This window comes from Ambystoma mexicanum, chromosome 12 (assembly GCF_040938575.1).
Source record: "Ambystoma mexicanum isolate Mex_15411 chromosome 12, UKY_AmexF1_1, whole genome shotgun sequence".
NCBI classification, from domain to species: domain Eukaryota; kingdom Metazoa; phylum Chordata; class Amphibia; order Caudata; family Ambystomatidae; genus Ambystoma; species Ambystoma mexicanum.
Window position 1 is genome coordinate 64388383 of NC_090936.1, and position 21725 is coordinate 64410107.

The 21725-nt window shown below is 43.9% G+C and overlaps 1 protein-coding gene across 3 annotated transcripts in view; it reads right to left on the reverse strand.

The window, feature by feature from the left end:
* The window catches only part of LOC138513283 (POC1 centriolar protein homolog B-like), a 406367-nt gene that overhangs the window by 210127 nt on the left and 174515 nt on the right, over window positions 1–21725 (reverse strand). For all 3 annotated transcript variants that reach the window (XM_069627999.1, XM_069628000.1, XM_069628001.1), the window contains 2 exons: window positions 20732–20884; window positions 20207–20293 (listed from right to left, as the gene is read on the reverse strand). In XM_069627999.1, coding sequence (XP_069484100.1) covers window positions 20207–20293; window positions 20732–20884 — 240 coding nt within the window. The remainder of the gene's footprint in view (window positions 1–20206; window positions 20294–20731; window positions 20885–21725) is intronic.

Sequence of the window (21725 nt, forward strand, 5' to 3'; positions counted from 1 at the left end):
GGTTTGTCACACATGGTATCAAGAGAGACACAGACTCAAAATTTTTAGTTTAAAACCTTTATTTACTATGGTTCCTGTAATACCTACCTGGTCCTAACACTAAAGGGATGGTTCCCTTCACTGATATTTCTAAGGGCCGTTGAAGTCTGAAAGTCCAAAGTAAAAATCTGTCTGTGTCTAAACCTATGCTTGTCCTCACTCTTTGACAAATATTTTTCGAAAGTCTCTTACAAGAAAAATATAGTGGTTCAACAGAAAATTGGAAACCAAGGTTGGTTTCAGGTGGCTCCAGGTGTGGGTTGGTCAGCTTCACAAAAATGAGTTCAATCAAAAAGAGTTGTTCATAAGGCCATCTCCATAGTTCTTGCAGTAGTCTTACACTTCCAGTGTCTTAAATTCCTTGGAATTCCCTTCCCCATGCCTTAACTTGTCCAAGTTTAAAACATAACAAAAATAAATATACAAAGTTCCTCTTCAAGCTTCTTGCGGTTCCCTTCGCCAAGCGTTAACTCCTGTAGCATCAAAAACCAATAGGTATTTAACTTTGTTAGGCCTCTTAGGGTTCCCTTCCCCAAGCTTAGGCCCTTTCTGGATTCAAACACAAGTTCAGATTGGGCCTCTCAGGTTTCCCCTCTAGTTTCAAACACAAGATCAGCTTAATCCTATCAGGGATCCCTTCCTCGATCTTAGGGCCCTTTTAGTTTTAAGCACATGTTCAGCTTGTCGGGATGTATCGTTCTCTCATATACAGTTCTTTCACAATTCATTCAGGGGGTAGCATCAGAGACTTTCGAAAATGCCAGGTTCTTTGCTCCTCCTAAGCGCGGCAGTATGATCTTTAGCCCCTCTCTTTATTGCTTGCTCATCCTTTTTTAACCATTCACCTTCAGTTGCTTTCTGCACCCAGTGGAGTGACTTTGCTGAAAATGTTGGGGGGGGGGGGCATGGCATCTGAAGAAAAGCTGCCCCATCCAAATGAATGGGGACAACATGGTGTGCCATGAAAGTTGGGGGGGACAAACACCCCTGTGCCCCCCTAAAATGACACCTATGTATGCACCCCTTCTTGTTCTCCTTTGTTTCCTTAGCTTCTTTCTCGTACACACTTGCACCTTCCTTGCTTTCTCGTGCACACTTGCACCTTTCTTGCTTTCTCGTGCACACTTGCACCTTTCTTGCTTTCTTGTGCACACTTGCACTTTCCTGGCTTTCTCATGCACACTTGTACTTTCTTAATGTCTTTACTTTCTGTCTGCAGATACTTTTGTTGCTTTCATTATCTATATCTTGCACTGTCTGTCTCCCTCATATTTCCTTTCAATATTCTGCTACTTGCTACTCTACAAGCTTTCTCTCGCTTCTTTCAATTTTGTGCTCTGACGCTTTACAAGCTTTCTCTTCTCACTTTTCCACTCCATGCCACTTTATCAACTGTGTCTTACTCCCTCAATCGAACGATCCTGAGTTTCACTCTTACTGATATGAAACTCACTTGGCAGCGTTGCTTTGATGAGCAGTCCTTCTGGATACACAGGGTTGAGGCCAGGGTCTCACCACCTGCCCCCTCTGATACCCTTGTGACAGGCACAAGTCCCAAGGGAATAAGCACTTTTGCGACCAACAAAAGCAGGATGTAGGGTGCTCGCACCAGCTCCTAGGAGATACACCTTCCTAGCCACGCTGCAGCCCCTTACAAACACTGGGCCAGCATCACGTCGCATGGTTCTCCTCCAGGCTTCAGGTCCCATTGCTCTCTGCTTCTTGGCCTCTCTGGTCCAGACAACATCCCCAGCTCGCTCCCTACTTCTGACACAAATTGGACTGGGACAGAGAAGGACTCCCCTGCTGGACTTGGCCACACAGCCTCACTTCTGCTCTCCTAACTGCTGCTCTCCCTGCTCTCTCAGCATTCTCCTTTAATGGGCTTCAGGTGTGTGGTCAGGGCTGTGTCTTCCTGACCTTCAATACTCCAATTAACAGGACAAGCCTGTCCTTCAGTCCTGAAAAGAGGGTCAAGTGGAGTGAGGTGTAAGTGATCATTATTAAATGACTGACCCTGTCTGACTATTAGTGGGGCAACTTGAGGCATTTCTACAGTAGGTTGCCCTTACTTTCCTCATGTTGTTTCTATGGGTAATATTCACTACTCTCGTGGCCTTTTCTTCTTTCCCGTATTAGATGGAAATGGGGAGGGTTAGATACAATGGGAATGAAAAAGATCTTTATGGGTAGAATGGGTCAACAAGGAAAGAGGCGATCCATCTGGTGGCCATGGGGGAGAGGTTGGCAGCTGTGGTGAGATGTGGCAGAGAGTCTGATGGTTGACCAGGCCAAATGCTGCGACAGATCTAGCAGTAGGAGGGGGGCAAGGTTGCCTATGTCGGGGATGTCGTCCACTGGTTTTTGAGGTCCAGGAGGGTAGATTCAGTGCCATGGTATAATCACCCCCACAAAATAAAGACAAAGAGAAATTCCTTTCCTCTCTAAATACTGAAATACTTTCTGAAATTGTGGTAACAAAGTTTATCTAAAAATTACGAGTGTACTTCTGGGTTTGGGGGATGGTAGAAGTTAACAACACCTAAAAATATATTCTGTGAAAACAATCAACTGCTAGTATACTATTCGTTAAAGGTGAGCTACCTTAGTAAAAGTAAGATGCGAGGAAAGCGAATTGCACATAAACAACCCCCTGAATTAGGACTATGTTTGTGCATGGTCATCAACGCAGCTTGCTCATCAGAGGGTACAATGGAATCCCCAAGTCAATCCTTGCCGACCAATGTGTTCAGTGCTTCATATCTCCTGTTGCAGATAGTTGCAGCTTCATTAATTCTTAAATCTTTCTTAAGTGCTGCCAGCGTGCTATCCACTAACATAGGCGACCTATGTAAATGTTTCACCGAAGAAAACTGTAAGCAATTTAGGCTGGCAGGCCTGATGCAGCCTATCCTTATAAAGAGGAGTAGGAACCACCTTAAGCTTTTCAGAATTGATCGTAGTTTGTACATATTTGCCTTGTATATGGTCTAAATTTGAGTTTCACATGTTCACTTAACACATACATTTACAATCTTCTGCTACCCTTTGGGATGTGGTCCAACCCATGCCTCTCGGTGAGCCATTAATACATAACCATGATCTCTTCTTTCGATGTCATTCTGGTTAGGAAACAAAACCGTGGAGATAAAATGGTTAGAATCAGCCTTTGCAAGCATAAGGCTTGAACACTTGACTTTACCAACCCCTTGGCTTTGGGTGGGTGGGATGAAAGAGAATCGGAGACAAGGAAAGGGGCAGACGTTCAATCCATGAGTAGCACTGCAAATCAAGAGGACCAGTAGTGGGCACTTAAAACTACCAGTTCCCAAGAAACTATCAGAAAAAAACCTATCAAATGCGAGTATTTTAGTCTGTCCATCCAGCTTATAGCGACTTTACAGTCACATAAAACATGGCAGAATTTTACATTTTTAAATGTATCGCAACATTTCCGGGATGATGTAATAAAGGTGCAATATATAGTATTTAACTGTCTCCCCTGTTAGAATTAGTCTGATAGACGCATCCTGATATCTAGTGCCCACAATCATATGCAGTTTCTTCATTTGTTAGAGATTATTTGCAATTCGAGGAATATTACAAATAAGAGGCCTCATTAAGAGTATGGCGGAGTGAGAAAAAGTTGGCAGTAAAGGAATTACAGCCAATGCTCCTGCTCCGCCATACTATGAGTATAGCCCTGGAGTGGGGGGGGGGGGGTAGGTGGGATTTACCTCCAGCATCATGGATTTACCGCAGAAAAAACAACAAAATCGTCGGAATTACTGCCATGCTAATTCCGCCAAAAAAATCCCCATAAAGACCTACGGACTCTTAAAAAATGGGAATTTACACAGCCACCGCCACTTGTAATCTGGTAGTAATTCCGCCAGATCAAGTGGCTGTAATGGTAATTCAGTTGGGCGGTACTCCGCCAGATTTACCACTGGGATACCGCCCAACTCGTAATGAGGCCCAAGGTTTTGTACACTTAGTAGCCATTCAAGAAGCTTTAACCACTAATTTCATGTTTTATGACCGTGATTAAAAAATAAATACAGACCAGAAATGGCTTGATTTCAGCATTCATTGATTGACGTGCAAATTTAAGCAAAAGTGGGCATAAACCACTAATCATGAAGGTTCACTATTTACATTTTTTTACACTGATTTTTACATATAAATACAGCCAGAAATCCCTGTTTCCATTAAGTATTTCTTTGCCGGACGCAGGAAAAAGTGGCTATTAAGGTCTTGCTTGGGTGTTCAGGGTGTCAGTCATGGCTTGGTGGCCAATGGCTGTGGAAAGTGACACTTTTATTTGTATTTATTTTTACATTTGTATCGCGCACTAAACCCAGGGGTATCAAGGTGCCGGTTTCATTAAAGAGACTTTAACAATTCATTCGTTTCCCTTTCAAGATGTTTATATGGCTGCAGAGAAGTTTCTCCGGTCAGCAGCAATTGCAGGCAATTTGTTTTTGATGTGAAAATGGACTGTAGCTGGATGTACAAGAACACAGTTCTGCAAGTACAAATAAATGCCATAATACCGGGTTCCTTTATTATAATTGCTAAAGCACATTTTCCAGTCCAGCCACAGGGTGGCGCCAAGTGCCCAGGAGTTGATAATAGAGATGGGAAGAATACTATATTTAAAAACAAAATTTGATAACAGGATTATTTTATGTTGTTCCTTTGTTCAGAATAAAGCAATGCAGACCCCAACACACTGAGTTTAGACCTTGTCTTCACCACTTAAGTGTTCTGTTGTTCGCACCTTCCATTCACCTGTGATGGCAGGATGTACTGCCTCAATGAGGTATCCGCTTCTACTATAGTTAGACATGGTTATACGAATGAGTCGAAAACAAAGTATGAGTTAGTAGGCAGCGCCATCTAGTGATTTTTGTCAAATACAACAAAAAGGATTGTACTGAAATCTACACTATTTCTGTATCTTCTACGGTATGAACGTTAAAAAGAGAGCGTCAGTCACCCAGTGTACTGGAAAAGTAAAATTTACTTGTGTTTAAAAAAATGAAGAATTCGTATTCCAGATCTTTGCTGTATGCATAAAGTACCCCAGCAATTGATACACATGAGCAACAAGAATGAAGCTGAAATCAATGAGTTGTTCTACCACCAGATCCAAAAAGAGAGCTAGATCACATGCTTGTGTTGAATACTATGCTTGTAATGCACATCATGAGGACGACATCAGCTTTGTGGAGTACTTTGAGCTGAGCACCCAGGTTGCCCAAGTCTACTTCTACCTTTGTGGAGATTCCAAGGTTAGCTTGTCACTGTCTTCTAGCTAGTGGCAGAACCAACAATCAGTTAGTTGTAAACTCACATTGGCTGCAGTGTCCGCCCCGAGTGCTAATCAGTTTTCCCGGATAGCAGTCTGAATCCCACAATCCAAGCATGCGTTCCGAGCAAGCTCAGAGCTGTGAGTGCCCACACCGCCATCCTCCCCCCACCTTCCTTTCAGTCTCTGCTCCTTCCCCTCCCCAACCCACTTACCTGCTTCCTCCGTGGCCGCCGCTGCTACCGCCTCTCTGGCCTCCATGGAAATGGAAGAGGACTCCTCAGGGAGACTCATCTACCATCTCCATGGAGGCCAGCTTACGCAGGTATTTTGTTTGAATCAAGAGGACGCATTAAGCGCGCAACCCATTCAAACAAAATACATTGCTATCAAGATGAAAAACCTGGGGTGCTGATAGCAATTGAACGCAATGCGTCCCGCCGGATCAGTTGGTAATGGCACCAGGGCCGATCTTTAGGGCCCTCGCACTACAATTTGGGTGCCACCTGTTATTAACCGATTCACCAAGCCGGATCAGGTATTATTACTATTGGCACCCCAGGTTAGCAGGTAGTTATTGCTGTATTAAAATGTACACGTTACTCTAGTTCTGTACGTCCTAAATCCAGAATCTCAAATGTATTTGCGTACTCAGCATACATTCATCCACAGAGCAGGCTGAAGATGTGTTAGGACTCTTGAAGGCCAAGTTCAACATGATGTTTCTAGGCCCCATTACTTACAGCTGAGAAAACAATCCGAGGCACCCATGGGGTGCTTAGATTAGAATGGAGACAAAGGTATGCAGCGAGGTGGTTAAAGGCTGCAGATTATCTATGGACAGGTAGCCAGCAGGAAGCTGAAACACTAAATGTACACTGAAAAGCTATTAATCGCTCTGTCAGCAAGGTGGTCGTGGAGTCAAAACCAGAGTAAAAAGGCAACAAGCTGTAAAGGATGTTGCTGGATACTGCAAAGTTCAAGAGAGTTGTTGGCCTGACACCGCCAGCAAAGGCAGTCTGCAACATGCATGCTGCAAACCGCAAATTTTAGGTGCTGAATTCAAGAAGTATTTTGCTTTGTCAACATGGGGGAATCTGCATGTGTGCTTTCCTGAGGCTTGGAATACATTTCAACAATAAAGTTGAAAGCCCCATGCCATCCCTCTTCTTCAGATTCATACACAGACAAGGGAGAAGCACCCACGTTATATACCAATCTCACTAAAGAAATGAATGAGGAGAACTTCAAACTGAGCTTCTGACCTGGACCGAACATCCATTAAGTAGTGTGCAATAAAAATATCTTTTATATACAGCGTTTCATGCCAGATTACCACATTTGTACATGCTTTAATAATACCTATTACTAATATAGTATTAATGTCAGTTGTGAGGGGGCACGGGGGAGGCTCACAGCAGGTAAATGACAGGCCTGAGAATAGCAAGAGCCTTAGACTATTGCCAGTCGTGTTTTTCAACCTCAGCATCAAGGGCTGGGTGCTAATAGTATTTTGGTCTGAAAATATACCAGCTCCATTTGATCAATTGGTGGCCTCAATTGTGCGCCCTTTCTTCAAACTAAGATGGGTTTTGTGGAAAAGAAAGTGCAGCTCGGTAGCAAGCCCCTCCTTGCTTTTCATCAAACCTGCCTACATTTGAAAATCGCAAACCCTGAGATTTATGCTGTTCCCTGTACCTGCCTAACACCGCCCATAAATGTTCAAAACTGTGACATTGCCTCACCCCCGAGTAAAAAAAGGCGTGTGTGTGTGCTGTATATTTTATATATTGCAAGCGTGTAGAAGTAGGAGACTGACACACAGGTGCCATTCCTTTGGCTGTAGACTTATGTAAAATAAAAGAAAAAAAACCCTTTCTGACCCTATTACTAAGAGGGGTTTCCCTGCCTCAACCAAATACTAAGGATTCCATCTGGATGTCCGTCGAAAAGAAACAGTCCACCAGTATATGTTAAAAACCTATTTAATTCGGTTAGACTCTAAGCCAAACTAAGTAAAGTTGTGATATTTCTGGTCCAGAAGTATGTCTCCCTTCTTCTGGATGATAAACCAAAGTTCACTTTCGGGTGATGAAAAGAAAAAGTTCTCCAAAAAAGTCACAACCAAAAGTCGCTAAAGCTTTCTTGGCTTCACACTCCACCAACACACATGGAAAAAAAAGTCCCAGATCTTCAGAGAGTCAAAAGCTTGCATCTTCAAAGTTGCCTTCAAGACATTATTTCCGCCACAAGTGATGCTGAATCCCCACTATACTTAGTGGAAACATACAACAATGCCATGATAAAAATGCTGGCTGAAATAGCCCCATTTAATAAGAAACGTGTGAGAGTAAACACCAACCATAAAAAAATGGTAAACCCCTTATCTCGCCACTTTGAAGAAACAGAAAAGACGGGCTGAACAAATCTGGTTGAAATATCCCATGTTCTCCAACAAGGCTAAATGGAAGTTATTAGAGCAAGCCTATAAACGCAACATCATTTGGCCAAACAAATCCTTCTTCAATGAAGAAATATCCGAGGCAAAAAAAAATTCAAAGAAGCTGAACGAGAATCCTAACATCTGGAGAATCCCAATGTCCTGGCTCTCTCAATCCACCCTCTGAATAAGGACTGTGAGGAGGTATAACAGGCTTTTGCTAGAAAAAAGTAAGGCGGCCCAAAATAAAATTAAACAAGATTTAGAGAGTGGTCCTGATACTCTGACACTGGCAACCCCGCCTTCATCTCACCACCATGGGCAATGTCAATTCGCGCTTAAACATATGTCTAATCAAGAAATAGTCTCAGTACTGGCTGCAATGTATCGTACATCTTGCTCAGAAAATGTCATCCCTGCCAAGCTAGTGTTGGACAATAAAGACATGTTTAACCCGTTCTTTGCGAGATTTGTTAACTCCTCCTTTGACCAGAACTTGATCCCAGAATTAAAGCTGTGTTCATCACCCCGCTGGTGAAGAAAGTGGTTCTTGATCCTAAAGATGCAAAAAACCTCAGACCCATTAACAACTCAAACTTCCTACTCAAAGTCTTAGACAAAGTAGCTACTAGTCTATTTCAGACTTTCATAGAAGCCCCATCGGTATTGCACCACAAGCAATCTGGGTTCAGAGCCCATCACAGTCAGAGACAGCACTCTTAGACCTGCAGACTAACATGCTCGAGTGTCCGAACAAGGAGGTAACTGGCCTTTTAATCCTTTTCGATCTGTCTGCAGCATTCCATCTGCCTGATCACAATCATCTGCTAAACTCTTTGAGAAACCAAGGTAATTGTGCTCCCCAGGCCACCAGTTGGATTCTATCTTTTTTGTCTAATAGAAAATCAACTTTGTGCTGAGAGAAAGCCTCTTCTAAATCAGCTCCTATTATCTGTGGTGTTCCTCAGGGGGCCTGCATCTCTCCAACTTTGTTTAAATTTGTAATTAGACCCATCTGTAGTCTTTTAGAATCTTGGGGGTCTTTTTTACCAACTATGCAGACGACATACAGCCGGTCTTGGAAATCAGTGGGAAAAACGAGGTCGACACAAAGAATCTTAACACCATCTATGGGATCATTGAAAGGTGGATGTCGGAATATTGGCTCTGTCTCAACGGAGCAAAGACTGAACCTTTGTTATTTGGAAGTGCTCAGGCTAGGGCAAGATTAGGGTTGGAGTACTCATCTTTTGGTATTAAGAACTGCAACATTTCAGTGGCTGAGAAAGTGAAAACTTTGGGCGTTCTTCTTGACTCATAACTGAGTGGCGAAACCCAGTCCAATTACATATCCAGAAACTGCCAATATCACCTAAAACTGCTAAAGAACAATAAACCTTTTATTTCCAAGATAAATTGTTCATAGGTGGCACTAGCTAGAATTCACTCAAGCCTCGACTATTGCAAAGGTTTACTGATTGGAGCAAGTAAAAAATCCCTGCATCGACTCCAGACCATCCAAAATGATGTGGTCCGCATTTTTAAAGGACTTCCACGCGACAAGCACATTACTGCCACTAGGCAATCACTGCATTGGCTCCTGGTCCATGCTCAGATCCAGTTTAAGATCACCTTGTTGGTGCATAAATGCCTGTAAGGAAAGGCTGCAGCTTATTTAAAGGCTGACATTACCTTACATGAAGCTAAACGTACCCTATGTTCCACAAATACAGGTCTGATAAACTGCTACAAGGACAGAAGGGCCAGAAGATTGGGTAGGGCCCTTCCCAAGTACTGGAATTCCCTGCCAAGTACCCTGTGCTTGGAAAAAAATATAACTTTACAGAGATGCTTAAAATTCTCATCTTTACAGTCTCCCTATTCCTAGTGGTATTTCTTTCCTACGATTAGGTGAGGTTTCCTGTGGAGTCCCGTTCTTATGTTTGTCCCCTTGTATTTTTGTGCGCCCTGATGCCTGCGGGTTCCCAGCATGTTAATAAATAGAGGTGCGGAGGGTGGGGGGGACTCCCTCTCCCCTAAACTTCCTCAAGATTCTCAATACTTTTTACAGCGCAAAGAAGAATGACTTCCTTCTCCTGGCCTTTACCATGCAATTCACAGTGCCAGGGGGAATGGCTCCCTTCCCCTGGTCTTTCTTGAGCTTCTCACATTGCCAAGGAAATGACTCCCTTCCCATGGATTCTCACACAATGTTCACAAACACCAGAGTGGGACGATTCCCTTCCCCTGGCCTTTCTCCGACTCTACACAATGCCAAGAGAATGACTCACTTCTCTTGGCTTCTTTCAAAATGTTAAACACCAGGGGGAATGACTCCCTTCCCCTGGCCTTTCTCAGGCTTTGTGCGTCAAGCCCAACCCAGGGACTTGTGTTGGGCAGACCCGGTGTACTCCCCTGCAAGGTACTGCCACAAGGAAAAAGCACATTGGAGGAAGGCTCTCTCGTTTTTCCAGGCTTCCACTATACCTGGTTCAATATCCTCCCAGGTATAGGCTTTTATCTACTTCTTCCCCTTTCTTCTTTGGGTCCCAGACCGTCTTAGTAGTGTCGCAAAAGTTTCTTTTTTCTCTCTCGGGGTCCCAGAACCCCTTAATATTTCTTCAAAACACTTAAATACTTTCTCTTATGGGTGCAGGTCGCAGACTCGCCTTTCTTGCTTTGTTTCGTTGATTGACTTGGTTCACTTTCCTGCCAAGTAGTATTGCGTGGCTCAAAAGGGTAACATAGTTCCTTTTTCTCTGCCAGGGCCGAGATCCTGTATTCTCGGTTCTCTCTCCCCTCTGGGCTTTCCACCACCTTCTCGGGGCCACAGCCCCATCCCGCCAACTTGCATACCTTTTCTCGTGATCTGCGATGGTTACGGGACTTCCTTGGTGCCTCCGGTCAGCTTGAGGGTTTCCCCGACTCTTGTGGTCCTTCTTTGGTCTGCGCCAGCTCTGCAGCAATAATTCTCCGTAGGTTAGTGTGGCTCTTCCTTCCCGGTTATCAGGAACACAGAGAGCTTCCCTTTCGTGGCTTGCAGAGCAGTCCCTCTGCTCTGGACCGGCTCTGAACCTTCTTGTTCTCACCTCGGCATCCCGGTCTGCCTTCTTCCTCTTTCATGGACCATGATGGCTCACGTGGTTCCTCCAGGGAGCACTGGACCCTGTCATGAGTCCCTGATCAGTTTTTATGCTTGCACAATGTCCATATAGACTGGGATGCTTACTGTGGTTCCGCAGGGAGCTCTTCATGGCTCCGCATATCTCCTTCCACCCAGTGTAAGTATGATCATTCTTTATTGGGTTTGCTGGATTCTTCTTTGTCCCAGTTTTCCAGCATACTTCAGACTTGCAGTCACTACTCTTCCTTGTCTCAGTGGTTGTCACAAGGTTTAGACTATCTACTCTACACAAGTACATGGAAGTGTAGGGGTCTAGAGTACTGTGCTCAGGGAATGAGGATGAGGGAGGTTGGGCTGTATTTTGGATATACCATATTCTGCACGAAGAGTCATCCCTAGCCCGATAGGGGGTATTCCTCCTCCACCATGAGATCCTCCCACTGAGTACCACCCCCAGGGAGACTAACTCTTAGTGGCCTCACCTTCCTGGCCTCATGGGAAGGGGCTCCCCTTAGGGGAGAAGTGATGACATCCAGGGATTCCTCACATACCCTTCCCCTTAGGATGGTGGCTTCCCCATCAGGTTTCAAAGAAACAAAAGAAAGGTTGTGGTGGAGGTACTACGGTGACAGATTATTTTGGCACCCTTTTTTTCTTCCCAGTTTTCTGTTCTCTTTCCCTTCGCCCTGGATGGTTTTTCATGGTTAACAGGGACCTCATACAGCCGTAAAGATATTACTTGAAGTTCTATCTGGGCTATTCGTGATATCCATTGGGAAAACTGGGGTAATTACTCCCTAGGATAATTTGTGCTGGTAGCTATGGAATTATGGCAGCTGTCACCCAGATTTATTTCCCAAAGATGGTTATAGGGACTCTCACAAAAGGGTAACTTTCTGTGTGTCCATGGACGCAGCAAATTTCTTCTGCGCGAGTCCCTTTCCATTCTCAAGGTATTCATTTGGGTCTAATGGCCCACCTTTTACTCCCGCTAGCTAACTGGGCCCATAGTTGTTTTTGTTGGATGTTAACGGGTACCCTGTATATGGTGTAACCAGTCAAAAATAAGAATCGGGTTTCATTTGTCCTATCTTTATTTTTCTTCCCCTTAGCTAGAGATTTCCCTGGATTATTCTTACTGGGCTGTTCAGTGACGATACTAGTATAGGACGGTTCGGCCTTCAATTCCTTAAACCCCCCTCCTGATGGTGTTTTTTTAACGAGTATATAGTGGAGACATCAATCCTATTTAAAGGGCACTACCTTGCAGGACCCCCAGAAGAGAAACATATCTTCTCTCGGTAGGAGATGGGGGTATAGAGGATGGCAAGTCTCCATATTCACCTCCTACTACGGGAAACCTGGTATATTGTTCACTATCCCAGGAATTGGTGGGTGCCTCTAACTCCTGGGGATTCAGAGGGGATTTAATAGAACAGATGGTTCTGACCCGTTATCTTTCTCAAGTTGAGAAATATCCTCCTTCTCTCCACAGGATGTTATGGAAATTCAATATTTTTAGGTTGCAACATATACAGATAAAATAGTACAATAGCCAGTCAAATATCCAACAGTGAAACATAAATTGAGTATTCCTATACAACTGGACAATAACAATAATAAATTAGCTAATAAAATCTAACCGATGAAGTTAAGGGAAAGAAGAGAAAAAAGGAGAAAGAAGAAGGAGAGACAGTAAAAGGTTATAGACAAGAAACATAAGCAATATCAGCATCAAGAAGCATGAATCAACAAAAATATCACATATTACTATGGTTATGAGATCCATGGTCTAAACAGGAAAGAATGTAGTATAGCAGAAAACATTGGCAATGTAGTCACCAGAAAATAGAATTATACAGACGCATACATCAGCCATATACATCAAGGAAGCGTCCCCATATGTTCCAAAACTCCTGCTTGATTGTAGATAATGTCCTCATAGGTGTAAATGCTGAGTAGCACCTCCACCCAGTCGTTGATACAAAAGAAGCTAGTCGATTTCCAGGATCTTAATATCATTTTCTTCGCAATCATGCAAGCACGGAGAAGCCAGATCTTCTTGCTGAATGAGACATCCTCTACTAGAGACACATCACCCCAGAACCAGTAGACAGGCAGTCATAGGGATTGTACAACACAGGATCACACCCAGACTCTCGCAGACACCCTCCAAAAATGCCTTAGTCTTTGAACAGAACCAGATCAAATGACAAAGGGTGCCCCTTGAGTTTTTACACTTTCAACATAGTTAGTTCTCCAGAAGGTGTCTTCTGACTAATCGTCCAGTAAGACCTAAAAAGGAGATTGGTGTGTGAAGCTCTTAGCCTCCAGTCAATGTTCACTAGACGTGTATTACCACAGCATCTCTGCCAGCAATTCAGATCAATATATTCCCTTAGTTCTTCAGCCCAGATGGTTGGCAACCTCGGGTCTCCTTTACGGTACAACGTCGTTTCAACGTGAAAACTCATAGAATTTTGTAGGGGGGTTAACAAAAATATATAGATGGGGTGTGGGTGTTCGGGAATAGTTAAATAATTAAAGGTGTTAGGACCCACCCAAAATAAATAAAACAATGAGTTTTCACGTTGAAATAGCCACGGAGAAAAACCCATTGTTGTTTCATCCCGCGATGAAATGACATGGAACCCTCCTTTATGACAAGTCTTTAAGACTCCATACATAGTTTCAGCAGGATGAGATGCACTTTTGCAAGTCAGCAAAGCTGACCAAGCTATATTCTGAGCTGCCAATTGAGACACGTCCACACTTGCAGCAATAATGCTCTTCAATCTTCTATATTCTACCTACATAAGTGCAATCAATCATGTTAAATGAGCGGCTCAATTGTGCAAACATTATAACAATATCCATTTGTCACCTTCAATTAGATCTTTAAAGTATTTTATTTCCATTAGAAACAACCCTGGCCGAAACAGGATGTTATGGGATTATAGTCCTGGGCTACTCACATTCTTCTAGCTTTAGGGGGAAGGAAATTTCCCAAGAAGGCGGGGGAATCAGGAAGGTTGTTAATTTCCCTGGCCGGTGTCCTAACTAGGGTTTCGCTAGTTTGGAGGGTTGGCTGTGTGAGAAACCAAAAGGGTATCTCACTTGCTAGTCCCCAGGGATCTCTCTTTCAGGTGGCATGGGCATGGCCAGCGCCTTTGTATCCAGACCTTGGGGTTGGAGCAGTGCGAGAGGATCACCTGCGTGTGGGATCTTTTTGGAGTGGGGGTGAGGTCCCCGATGGTGAGACGCAGTAGCCCCCCTTTCCCGTGCCCAAACCACATCCTATTTTTTAGGATTCTCCAATGTCGCAACCCCCGCCCCCTTTCTACATAAACACTGGCCTGAGGAAGAGGGCGACAGAGTAGAGAGGCTAACCCTTATATATCTCATTGGACATGTCCCGTTAATCAGGTCAGGCACTTGACCTTAATCACATACATCCGATACCAATTAGCTCCCCCCAAAAGGATAAAAGGCACAACATAGAGACACACTCTGAGCAAGGTGAGACACAAGAAGGAGCAGATCTTCCAGGGCAAATGTGAACCCACTGGCGCAGGATGACTGATTGAGGGACCAGAGCGAGGGGTAGGAAAACCCTGAAGTTTCCTGCAGCAGGTCGTTGCATCTGGGAAACCGTGAAGGAGACGCAGAGAAAGCCAAATCCCAGGCAAGAAGAAGCCTGTATTGTGTTTCAAGGACACCAGCCCCCCTTAGGTGAACGACAGTTGGGGATGCAATACCAAGCCTGTGGTATCAACCTTGACTTATGAATCAAAGCTGCAAAGAGAAGAAAGGAATGCACACAACCGGTGAGTAAGCGAAAGAAATGAAAAACCGGTTTGTATCAAAAAAAATATTTAAGCCGCAACAGTGTATAACACGATTGGAGGTTTTGCATGTGCTGATGAGACGCAAAAGAAAGCAAGCCAATAATAAACTTGTAAGTTACAGATAACTGTGAAGCCAGTGATACCGAGTAGCGGAGTGGTCCGGTGAAAGGAAATAGCCCACATGAAAGTCTCCGCAAAATGTTTGATGTCTCGTTATAAAGCGGCAAAGTGAACAAACTCTGAAATGTGCAATGGTCAAGATTAACCCCGACGAAAGGGGAAGTTAAAAGGTGATTGCTTGAAGAGGAAGATTTCTTTGAACTTTTCCGATTGAGGTATAGAACTACCGATACCAAGAAACATTAAGGGAGAGCTGAAGTGAAAGTCAAAGTGGTCTTGCGGAGGTCTATGGTAAAAGCCTTACACATTCGAAAGTCTTCGACATCCCTGAAAGGTCCGAGCCCGGCTGAGGTAGACCGGAAACATGAAATAAGTTAGGGGAAGGGGACCCCTACAGAATGTGAATGAAGCTTGGGGAAGGGAACCCCTGGAAGTGCTGTGATTGCGAGGTCTGAGCCCGGCTGAGAGAGATCGACATTGAATCAGGTACTTTTAATTGAACGGTCCGAGCCTGACTGAGGGATGCCTACGTGAACTTTTGTTGAACTGTGAAAGAATTTTTGTAAAGCTGAAATAAGTGACATTAACATGGAATGCCAAGCGGGGCTCGACCCACGTTTTGAACTGCCTTTATTTGATAACCTGAGCCAGAGTGTGTCATCCTGTTTATGGGGGCCGCCTTACTCCGTGCTGTCCAACGTGAGAAGGAGAGCTGACTCAGCCACATTGATCCTTTATGTTATAACATTGACATTCCTTTCACACACATTCCCCTTTACACACTTGTTGTATAAGAGATGGGGCAGGCATTATGTTTTATTAGTATAGGCCATTTTGATTTGACCGACTGACTATGACTTTGTTTTCTTTATTTTTTGATGGTAGAGACTACTCCCATCACAGCTATACAGCAAAGTAGGCGTGTCTCTAAACCCCAAGAATCTAATAAAGGTTTTGAAACGTGTAACATTTGTGTCAGTGTCATACTTGTGAGACCATGCCTCGCTTACAGCTGGCATATCTCTGCGGGTTGTTCGGGTGTTTTAACTTTCTCAGGGTATAGATTGGTATCCTCATCTCCTCCAAGTCCCATAATGTTGTCACCCCTGTGGGACGACGTTGAGGCTTTGGGCTCCAGAATTCCAAGGCTTTCTATTTCAAGGGGAAAGGAACTTTCCAAAGATGTTAGGGTACTAGGAAGGTTGGCATTCTTCCACAAGGACTCACCCTTGACATGATCATAAGGCCTGCTTACTTACCGTAAAAGCATTTCTGATGATTGTATCTGCTTAGATTCACATGCTGTGCATTTAGTCCGACATCCAGTGGTCACCGCAGAGTATTGCATCTAGTCTTTCGAGAATCGAAAGGGGACGTCAACATGGGCGTGCCTGTAACACTATCCCAACATGACGTGTAGTGTACCCAAAAGCCCTCACGCCCGAGGTCCCTCCGATTGTATTTTTTCTACCGTGAGGGAGCCTTATGACTATCGTGAGTGAGTACAGAAAAGAGAGAAAGTAGTAAGACATCTATGTTCCTTTCATCCGAGCGGGGAGGAAGGGTGGGCTTTAGCTAGCCCCGGACTAAAAAAGCCCCTGGCAGCATTTTGTCAAGTTCTGTCTCAACGAGTTGCCAGTTTTTTGTTGGAAATGTTACCACGATAAAGCAAGATGTTGGCACACATATGTACTTCCTATGTTAAATAACTATTCTGTCCGTGTAAACATTTGTGCTTATCGAAAGTTCTGTATAAAAATATATATCATCTACAAATATTGGTTTTGAGATCAGAATAAATAGTTCCTAAACCAAAAACGCTGTATGGGGATCTCTCATTCTGCTTTCTTTTGCTATTTATCATTGGAATGGAATCTGGTGGTCTACTGTCTATGGGAGAGAGGCAGATGTGATGAGCTTCACCTATAGTCCATGCTCAGTCCTTCTGGCAGAAGTGTGACAGAGTCTGGGAGATCCCCCATCTATTACCTTTGGGTAACTCTTTCAGCTGCTTGTGGGCATCCCTAGGCTGCAGAGTTTTGCTGGCATCCATGTCTTGCCCCATGTGATTTCACTGTTGCGAATACACATGCCTCTAAGACCACCATGTCTATGTCTTTAGGCTAATAATACGCCGTAAGCCTGCGGGCATCAGGGCGCAGGGAAAAGCAGAGATGTCAAAATTCACGCATATAAACTTAGTTCAAGGTGACTCAACCACACTGAATATTGTAGTGGTGCTTCAAAGCTATTGGAAGAGAAAGGTTTTCAGGGCCTTCCTGAAACTGAGATAGTTTCCTTCTTGTCTCAGGCTCACCGGTCAGGCTCACCCGTTCCAATATTTTGCGGCCTTGACCGGGAAAGATCTTCCCCTACCTGTCGCCCTTTTGGCCTCTGGTATGTTTAATAGACCTATGTCTGCTGATCTTAGATGTCTTTGGGGCACGTATATGGAAAATTGGTTTTTAAAGTAGGCCGGTGCCTTCCCAAATAGACATCTGTGGACTATCGTCATCACCTTAAACTTGACTCTGTCCTCTATTTTAAGCCAATGCAATTCTTCATCAAATTCATCAACTGAACTTCTTTGGTCATAGATGCAAATAAAATATGCACAGCTTGGATAACAGTTAACACATTGACAACCAACACAATTTGAGCATGCACAGGACAAAATGGTAGCCCGTTGTTTAAATGCACAAAATTACTTCAAATTAATTTACCCCGAAGGCATTACGTCGAATTTTATATATATAGTGGTGGTTTAAGGGGTAAGAGGGAGGTAGGGAGGGGTGGTGGTGAAAGGGAAGAGGGATTTAGGGAGGACCTCAAATTAAATTATTTTTTTAAAACATCAAGAAACATTTCCAAGTAATGCCTTCGAAGTAAATTACTTCAAAGTAATTTATTTCGGCAGAAGAACATTGAACCGGAAAAAACACAAATACAGAGAAAAGAAACACATGGATAGTATGACAAATCTTTTGATGTCGTCCCTTCTTCCGAAGAGGGAGACCCTCCCCATGGGGCCAGGAAGGTGAGGCCGCAACCCGATAGTCACCTGGGGGTGGTACTCAGTGGGTGGATCTCATGGGGAGGGATTTCAGCTCTGGGATACAGGGAGGGCATCATGAGAGATTGTGGTACCCACAACATACTCACGCCTCTCCTTTACCTACACAGTCTCCATCCTTTTTACCCTCTGCCATGTATTGTTACACAGCCACTTCTGTAACAAGTACTGAGACGAGGAAGAGCAGAGATGACCTACAGAAAGTCTTAACTTAGAATACTGTGGCGAGGGAGACACATAGCCCTACAGAATCATCAGCAAAGTCACACTCTGCATACTAGACAAAAGTAATATGCGGACTATAAAGAGTGAAAGACTAGTAGTCTAGACAGAACCACCCTGGAAGCATCACGAGGAAGGTGGAGTTCCCGCAGTCCAGAGGAGAAGAGCCAGTGCCTGGCACGCCAACACAGAGGTTCAGGCGTCCACATCCGTTTTGCCATCGAGAGGCAAACACTGAGGAAGAGAAGACAGAGGGATGAGTGAAGGGTGCCTGCAAACCATGTGCCGTGAGAAAGGCATGGCGGGCACACTGCAGAGAAAGCTGCAGAGACGCGGCATAGGAGCAGGAACAGGAGAGGGGTGGCAGAGAAGCTGCCAAAGACCCCCAAGGACTCCAAGACCGGCAGAGAAGCACCCGAGTAAGTCAGGAAGGTGCCAGGGCTTTTCTCTGAAAAGGGTATGCAACCCTACCATACAAGTCCTTACCTGGCAGGATAGTAAAGCGGGTAAACTAGTAACCATATCATAAAGGCTGCTGGGTCTGAGACCCGTAATAGGAGTCAGAGGAGCACCTCCTTGGTGCTTCCTACTTGTGGCAGTACCGGGCAGGTTAGTGAACCTGGTCTACCCAAACGAGTTAGCAAGAGAAGCTGGGTACAGGAACCAAAAGCCAGAGAAAGGCCACCGGAAGGGAGTCATTCCACCTGGAATTGAGAACTGCACTGTGAAGCCTGAACAAAGATAGGGCAAGGGAACCCATTCCTGCTAGCATTGTGGACTACATTGCAAATCCTGAGAAAGGCCAGGGGAAGGGAGACATTCTCTCTGACAATGCAAAACCCATTGAATAACGTAAAGAGGGTTGGGGGAGTCATCCCCCTACCAATTGTGAATACAAGATACTTTCTGTTATATTTGCTTTTCAGGAGAAACAACCTGAGAGAACTTTTGAGACTTTTTGAGTTAACCCTGTTGTGAAGACCTCTGAGTTTTCATCATCTGAAGATGAACATTGGTCGACCGTCCAGAAAAAGGGAGCCATTCTTATGGACCAAGGGGATCACCACTTCCCTTAGTTTAGTTTAAAGTCTAAGTGACAGAAATAGGTTTTGACACAGAATGGTGGACTATTTGCTTTGGACTTACATCCTGACAGAATCCTTAGTTTTGGTTGAGGTTGGGAAACCCCCATTATTAATAGGGTCAGGTAAGGTTTTCCCTTTATTTTTTCACAAATAAATGTCTTTAATAACCATCATGCCACCTGTGTGTCAGCCTCGTACTTCTGCACCCTTACGATAGGGAACACCCAGCCGGGCACACAGCTTTCAACCAGTGGTAATACAAAAACATTTGGGAATGTACAGAACAGGCAACTCATAGGCCCTGCGGAAAATGTGCACATTCACATCTTCCGCAATTCATAGGTCTTGTGAAGGATTTGGGTGTCCACATCTTCCACAGTTAAGTGGTTTAAGTACCATCTTTGGCCAATGGTTGATTTGAATAAAGGCCAAAATAGGTTATGCTGTTCGATTAGCTTGAAGAGTTCCTCTTCCACACTTGATGACACTACGGTCCTAAGAGAAACGTTTTTTTTATCGCATATCCAAATTGAAATTAGTTCTAAATCTGACAAAGTCCAGGTGTATAGAGTTCTGCAAATCAACTCCACCTGTTTAGAAACTCTACTAACCAAGCACGATGTATTCATCCTTGGCACCTCTAGCAATTGCTGTTGACCGTCCTGAATTAATGAGCCAGAAACACAGAGCCCAATTTTAGCAAGGCTCTATGCATCATACAGAACATTACTAATTGTGTATCCAATCCTTGCAGTAGAGCCCTGACATTGCTACATTGTGACCCATCAGATTCTGTGTTTCCCAATGAGGTCAGCTCTTTGGCAGCAATAGATGTAAAAGCACATGGTAGGGCATATAAAGTCATACCATGCATCTTCGAAATATGCACTAATTATGAGGAAGAAATAACATTTGGCAATTCTGTCATATTCCAACCTTACCTGGGAATTGGATGCTGAACAAAATCCTGTATCAATAACAGGGGGGTCAGTCGTCTGTGTATCGGCCAATTCAAACATGGGATTAATCTGTCAAACAAAAGATGTGCATCATGGCTCAACATACATTATTTGCAGTGCTTTAAACAAGGATGATATCACACTCCAAGATGAAGGTGGTCTGTAAGATGAAAATGTGAGACCGGTTAGTATCCCTATCTCTAAATGGAGAAATGCAATTTGGATATGGAAATCGGCAGGATCGCACACTATATGTTAATGGTGCTGCAACAATTATGTTTTCCCAATATGTTTATGTTCCAATATTACAATCAAATGAGTGTTTATTAATAGGCAAATGTTAGAATAGGATATGAGTTTAGATTTATTTTAAGATATCGAGGGGGTTTCCTTCCCATATAATACCTAGACTGGAGATGGAACAGAGTCTTGGAGTGTAGTTTGTCATCTAGAAACATAACACAACAACATAGCACAAAACAGAACTGCTGATAGTTTCCTACATACCTCTATAGAACTGGATACTCCAGTGTGAAGGTGTGGGGACCGTGGATAAATATCATTTATGTGCGGTGGCGCATCGGGATAGAGTCTTTTAAGGTGCCTTTTAAGGACTTCTTTACTGTTAAAACCATCAAAGTTTGTCTTCCAGACAAAAACCTGTAAAAGAAAAAAAATGAATGAACAGAGGGATGAACACGTTTGCCTTTCGGTGCCATGGATTACATATTTATCTTCTTCGATTTTTAGTTACTACTTAGCTGCAAAAGGACCCCCATCGGAATCCCAAACGCTGTATAGGTATTTTTAGACGTGAATACTTTTAACATTACACATACAGAGAAACACATATTTGCCATAAGAAAGTGTTCATAAAAGGTAACAAAGGCTTGCGATTTTCCTTCCAAGGGGTTTCCATAGGATAAAACAAAAAATTAGAAAAAGGGCGCTTCACAGACATTTGCGACTACCACCCTCTCTCTGATGCAACCCATGGTGGTGTTTGCGATCCCTGTAATCCCTGAGAGCGATACAAGCGAGGTGCCCAGGGGCATAGAGAAGGAACAAGTTACTTACCTGTAACTGTTGTTCTTCAGTATGGGTCTGACATGGATTCACATGCTCATGAATATTCCCAGTAATCAAGCCGGGATCCTCAGTAAAAGAAAAAACAGTTTCACTTTCACTTACAAACTGTCTTTCTCCAATAAACCAATCACAGAGGTGTGGGTCATACTGCCCTCAGCCAATGACTGCCCTCTCCCTAAGCCCCACCTCTGGCAGCCATCTTCAGATTTGGTAGCACGTCTAGTGGCAGTATGACCAAGAAGAGCTGCAGAGGGGCCGGAGGGAGGGTTTGCATGTAAATCCATGACAGACCCATGCTGCAGAACAACAGTTACAGGTAAGTAACTTTTTCCTTCTCCAGCATGGGGTCTGGCATGGATTCACATGCTCATGAATAAAGACTACATAGCAGTACACACATACACAACCACTG